Genomic DNA, 6,000 nt, shown 5'->3' on the forward strand with positions numbered 1-6,000 from the left:
GAAATGGCAGATAGATTTCAATCCGAGCAAATGTGCCGTGATGCATTTTGGAAGCTCCAATTCAAGAGCGAACACGGTAAATGGAAAAGTCCTGGGGAAAATTGATGTTCAGAGAGATCGGAGTGCTCAGGTCCATTGTTCCCTGAAGGTGGCAACGCAGGTCAATAGAGTGGTCAAGAAGGCATATGGCATGCTTTCCTTCATCAGATGTGGTATTGAATACAAGAGTTGGCAGGTCATGTTACAGTTGTATAGTACTTTGGTTCAGCCACATTTAGAATACTGTATACAGTTCTGGTCACCACATTACCAAAAGGATGTGGTTGCTTTGGAGAGGGTGCAGAGGAGGTTCACCAGAATGTTGCCTTGTATGGAGGGTGCTAGCTATGAGGAGAGGTTAAGTAGAAAGACGGAGGTTGAGGGGGTCATGATTGAGGTCTACAAAATCATGAGAGGTATAGACAGAGTGGATAGCAAGAAGCTTTCACCCAGAGTGGGGGACTCAGTTACTAGGGGTCACGAGTTCAAGGTGAGAGGGGAAAACTTTAAGGGAGATATGCTTTGAAAGTTCTTTACACAGAGGATAGTGGGTGCTTTGCCAGAGGAGATGTTAGAGGCGGGCATGATAACGTCATTTAAAATGTATTTAGAGAGATAAATTAATGGGCAGGGGGCAGAGGGATACAAATCCTTGGAAAATAGGCAACAGGCATAGATAGAGGATCTGGGTTGGCACAGGCTTAGAGGGCTGAAGGGCCTGTTCCTGTGCTGTAATTTTCTTTGTGCGTTCTTACAGGAATGTAGGCTGGAGCAGCTGTTTGAAGGTAAATCCACATCTAGCAAGTGGGAGTCTTGTCAAGGAGAAAGTGAGGACTGCAGATGCTGGAGATCAGAGCTGAAAATGTGTTGCTGGAAAAGCGCAGCAGGTCAGGCAGCATCCAAGGAACAGGAGAATCGACGTTTCGGGCATGAGCCCTGAAGAAGGGCTCATGCCCAAAACGTCGATTCTCCTGCTCCTTGGATGCTGCCTGACCTGCTGCGCTTTTCCAGCCACACATTTTCAGCGGGAGCCTTGTCAAGGCCATTTGATTTAGCCTTCTAGACCAGCATGTTCTTGTGGAAATGAAGGATAAGAATGGTAAGATTCCGGAATCTTGGATGGCAAGAGAAATTGAGAGCTTAGTCAAAAAGGAAAAGGGCGTATGTAAGATTGATGAAACCTTAAAGAAAAGACAGGCAGAGCCCTCAAAGAATTCGAAGAGGGTGGGCAGGCGAGAGACTGTGCGAGGGAGGGAGGGAGGGAAGGCGAGAGACTGGGCGAGAGACTGGGCGAGGGCGGGAGGGCAGGCGAGAGACTGGGCGAGGGCGGGAGGGCAGGCGAGAGACTGGGCGAGGGCGGGAGGGCAGGCGAGAGACTGGGCGAAGGAGGGGCGGGCGGCGAGAGACTGGGCGAGGGCGGGAGGGCAGGCGAGAGACTGGGCGAGGGCGGGAGGGCAGGCGAGAGACTGGGCGAGGGCGGGAGGGCAGGCGAGAGACTGGGCGAGGGCGGGAGGGCAGGCGAGAGACTGGGCGAGGGCGGGAGGGCAGGCGAGAGACTGGGCGAGGGCGGGAGGGCAGGCGAGAGACTGGGCGAGGGCGGGAGGGCAGGCGAGAGACTGGGCGAGGGCGGGAGGGCAGGCGAGAGACTGGGCGAGGGCGGGAGGGCAGGCGAGAGACTGGGCGAGGGCGGGAGGGCAGGCGAGAGACTGGGCGAGGGCGGGAGGGCAGGCGAGAGACTGGGCGAGGGCGGGAGGGCAGGCGAGAGACTGGGCGAGGGCGGGAGGGCAGGCGAGAGACTGGGCGAGGGCGGGAGGGCAGGCGAGAGACTGGGCGAGGGCGGGAGGGCAGGCGAGAGACTGGGCGAGGGCGGGAGGGCAGGCGAGAGACTGGGCGAGGGCGGGAGGGCAGGCGAGAGACTGGGCGAGGGCGGGAGGGCAGGCGAGAGACTGGGCGAGGGCGGGAGGGCAGGCGAGAGACTGGGCGAGGGCGGGAGGGCAGGCGAGAGACTGGGCGAGGGCGGGAGGGCAGGCGAGAGACTGGGCGAGGGCGGGAGGGCAGGCGAGAGACTGGGCGAGGGCGGGAGGGCAGGCGAGAGACTGGGCGAGGGCGGGAGGGCAGGCGAGAGACTGGGCGAGGGCGGGAGGGCAGGCGAGAGACTGGGCGAGGGCGGGAGGGCAGGCGAGAGACTGGGCGAGGGCGGGAGGGCAGGCGAGAGACTGGGCGAGGGCGGGAGGGCAGGCGAGAGACTGGGCGAGGGCGGGAGGGCAGAGGCGAGAGACCGGGCGAGGGAGGGAGGGCGGGCAGGCGAGAGACCGGGCGAGGGAGGGAGGGCGGGCAGGCGAGAGATGGGGTGAAGGAGATCTCAAACTAGGAATTAGGGGGGCTTGCATTAAGGTAAGAGGAGGAATGTTCCCAGGTGGTGTGACGGGCAAGCTTTTTATACGGTGAGTGCCTGGAACCTGCTGCCAGGGGTCGTGGCGGAGGCAGATATGATAGGCTTTTAGATAAGCAGATGAATAAGCAAGGAATGGAGGATATGGACATGGGCAGGCAGAAGGGATTAGTTTAACTTGGTATCATGTTTGGCACAGCATCGTGGGCCAAGGGCCTGCTCCTATGCTGTACTATTCTATGTTAAAATGGGCTATGACATGTCTTTGGGATTAAGGAAAGCCCAAGGTGTTATATACCAATCTAAGGAGCAAGAGGGTAGCAAGGGAAAGTGTACGTTAACTCAAGGACAGGGGTGGGATTTATTGTGTGGAGCTGGTGGAAGTGGGTGAGGTCCTTAAACAATACTTTACATCGGTATTCACAAAGCAGGAGGGCACGGTGGATGGTGAACTTTGGGAGGAGTACATTGAGATTCTGGGGAGGCTGTGTTGGGTGTTTTGAAAAGAATTACAGCTGGATCTGATGTGATCTATCTCAGAATGCTGAAGGAGGCAGATAAGGACATTGCTGGGGCCTTTTATGAAATCTTTATATGCTCTTTGGTTATAGGAAAGGACCCAAAGGAGAATAGCCCCTGCTGATCCTTTAAGAAGGGCACCAGGGATAATCTGGAACATTCCAAGCTGATGAGCCTTGTGTCAGTGATAGGGTAATTATTGGAGAAGGTTCTGCATTTCCTCACATTTGGAAAAACATGGACTTATTAATGATAGGCAGCATGACTTTGTGCAGGAAAGTTTGTGTCTCAGAAACTTGAGTTTTTTTTTGAAGAAATGACAAAAGATGATTGAAGAGGGCAGGCCAGTAGACATCGTCTGTATGGACTTTAACAAGGCCTTTGGCAGGATCCCTCATGGCAGACTGATACAAAAGGTGAAATCACATGGGATCCACAGTGAGCTGGTAAGATAGATACAGCACTGGCTTAATCATAGAAGACAAAGTGTAGTGGTGGAAGGGTGTTTTGCTGACTGGTGACTTGCGACCAATGGTGTTCTGCAGGAGTCCATTGATTTGGAGGAGAATCTAGGTGGCCTGATTAGTAGGTTTGCAGGAAACACAGATTGGGGTAGCTGCAAATATAGTGAGGATTGTCAGAGAATATGACAAGATATAGTTGGAGTTTGGTGGAAAAATGGCAGATAGAGTTTAATCTGGATGAATGTGAGGTGATGCATTTTGGAAGAACTAATACAGGAGGGAAGTATATAGTAAGTGGCAGAACCTTTAGTAGCATCAATATACAAAAGGAGCTAGGCATTCAGGTCCTCAGTTCCCTGAAAGCAATATAAGTGGATAAGGTGGTCACTAAGGCATATGGCATGCTTGCCTTCATCAGTTGGTGCTTAGAGTATAAAAATTGGCAAGTAATTTTGTAGCCATATAGAACTTCAGTAAGGCCGTGATAGGAATATTGTGTACAGTTCTGTTTGTCACACTAACAGAAGGGTGTGGAGGCTTTGAAGAGTGTGCAGAAACAGTTTACCAGGATGCTGCCTCGATGGGAGGGTATTAGCTATGAGGAAAGATTGGACCGACTTGAACATTGAAGAATGAGGGGCAGCGTGACAGAATTTTATAAATTTGTGAGGTTTGGATAGTCAAGAGTCTTTTTCCCCAGGGTAGAAATGTCAATCACTAGGACACATGGTTTTAAGGTAAAAGGGCTAAGTTTAAAAGTTGTGAGAGGCAAGGTTTTACACAGAGGGTGGTAAGTGCCTGGAATGGTGAGGCAGATACAACAGCGACATTTAAGTGGCACCTTGTCTGACACATGAACTAGCAGAGAATAGAAGGATACAGACCATGTCAAGGCAAAAGGCGTTTAGTTTAGAGAGGCATCCTGTGTCAGCATCGTCTTGCTGTGCCAAAGGGCCTGCTCTCGTGCTCTGCTGTTCTTTGTATTCTTTGTTCTCGTCCAGTTGATGTCCTCTACCATAAAGGTTGATGCAAAGTACTTACTTAATTCCTCTGACCTCTTCTTGTCTGTGATAATTATTTCCCTAGCCATATTCTGTTTAGGCCGATGTTCACTTTTGTCTCTCCTCCTTTTGATACATTTTAAGAAGGTCTTCATGCCTGCTTTAGTGTTACTTTCAGGATGTTGGTAAGGCCACTTTTGGAGTACTCTGTACAGTTCCAGTTGCCCTGCTATAGGAAGGATGTTATTAAAGTGGAGAGGATACAGAAACGATTTGTAAGGATGTTACTGGGATCGGAGGTTTCGAATTATAAGGATCGGCTGGAAATATTGGCACTTTTCACTGGAGCGTAGGAGTTTGAGGGGTGACCTCAGAAGTTTATAAAATCCATGAGAGGCATAGATACGGTCTTTTCTCTAGGGTTGGGGAGTTCAAAACTAGAGGGCATAATTTGAAGGTGAAAGGAGAAAGATTTAGAAGGATTGGAGGGGCAACTCTTTGACACACAGGGTGGTTTGTCTGTGCTAGAGGAAGTGGCAGGTGCAGGTGCAGTTATAACATTTTAAGAGACATTTGAATAGATACATGAACAGGATTGGCTTAGAGGTAAATTCCTGAAGAAGGGCTCATGCCCGAAACGTCGATTCTCCTGTTCCCTGGATGCTGCCTGACCTGCTGCGCTTTTCCAGCAACACATTTTCAGCTCTGATCTCCAGCATCTGCAGTCCTCACTTTCTCCGAGAGGTAAATGGGGCTAATTTAGTTTGGGAAACTTGGTTGGCATGGATGAGTTCGACCGAAGGGTCTATTTCCGCACTGTAAGATTCTACTTGCTAGTCACATGGTACCGTGAGGTTGGTTTAACAACTACCACCAGCTGCCTCCATTGGGATAGATCTGACAATGAAGTATTGTAAATACCTGCCGCTGTTCTTCATCTGTTTTCTCTCCTACCCCAGCTCCCTGCTGTTGGGGTTGACCCTGTGCCCTGACCTGTTAAGCTGCCCCGACATGTGCAGTGAAGCTTGTGCTGTTTGCATTGGGATTGTTGTCCCTGACGACTTGCCCTCTCTCTCTGCAGGCTGTGCGTTTATAACGTTTGCCACCCGCTCCATGGCCCAGAATGCAATCAAGACCATGCACCAGTCGCAGACGATGGAGGTGAGTCCAACCGTCCAAGTCATACATAGAAGCTCTCGAGACATTTGTTCCCACATGCCCATGTTGCGATTTATGCAAACTCATTGCAGTCCACTGACTCCTCGAGCTGGCCCTACAGCCAACGCCTGGTATCCCATCTCATTAGGCTTCGTGCTGAGAAGTGCCGTGTCGCACAGCCCTCGCCCTCGCTGCCCCTCTCTGCGAACCCCTACAAATGGTGGTGCTTTTTTATCCACACTCTTGATTTTTTATACACTCTCCCTTGGTATTGCTCATTTATTCTCTCTCTCTTATTCATTTCATTGCTGACTCACTCTCTCTCCCTTGCTCGCTCTGTCTCTGTCACTCACTGGCCCGCTGTCTGTCACCAGCTCTCTCTCAGTCGCTCCCGTCCCCGCTCTGTCCCACTCCCGCCCCCGCTCTG

At 51.6% G+C, this 6,000-nt stretch overlaps 1 protein-coding gene across 5 annotated transcripts in view; it reads left to right on the forward strand.

Moving 5' to 3' along the window:
• celf1 (cugbp, Elav-like family member 1) overlaps positions 1–6,000 on the forward strand; it is a 109,905-nt gene that overhangs the window by 73,395 nt on the left and 30,510 nt on the right. For all 5 annotated transcript variants that reach the window (XM_043706334.1, XM_043706337.1, XM_043706335.1 and 2 more), the window contains one exon: positions 5,497–5,576. In XM_043706334.1, the coding sequence (XP_043562269.1) occupies positions 5,497–5,576 (80 nt within the window). The remainder of the gene's footprint in view (positions 1–5,496; positions 5,577–6,000) is intronic.

Source organism: Chiloscyllium plagiosum, chromosome 16 (genome assembly GCF_004010195.1).
Source record: "Chiloscyllium plagiosum isolate BGI_BamShark_2017 chromosome 16, ASM401019v2, whole genome shotgun sequence".
In the NCBI taxonomy this organism is placed as follows: Eukaryota; Metazoa; Chordata; class Chondrichthyes; order Orectolobiformes; family Hemiscylliidae; genus Chiloscyllium; species Chiloscyllium plagiosum.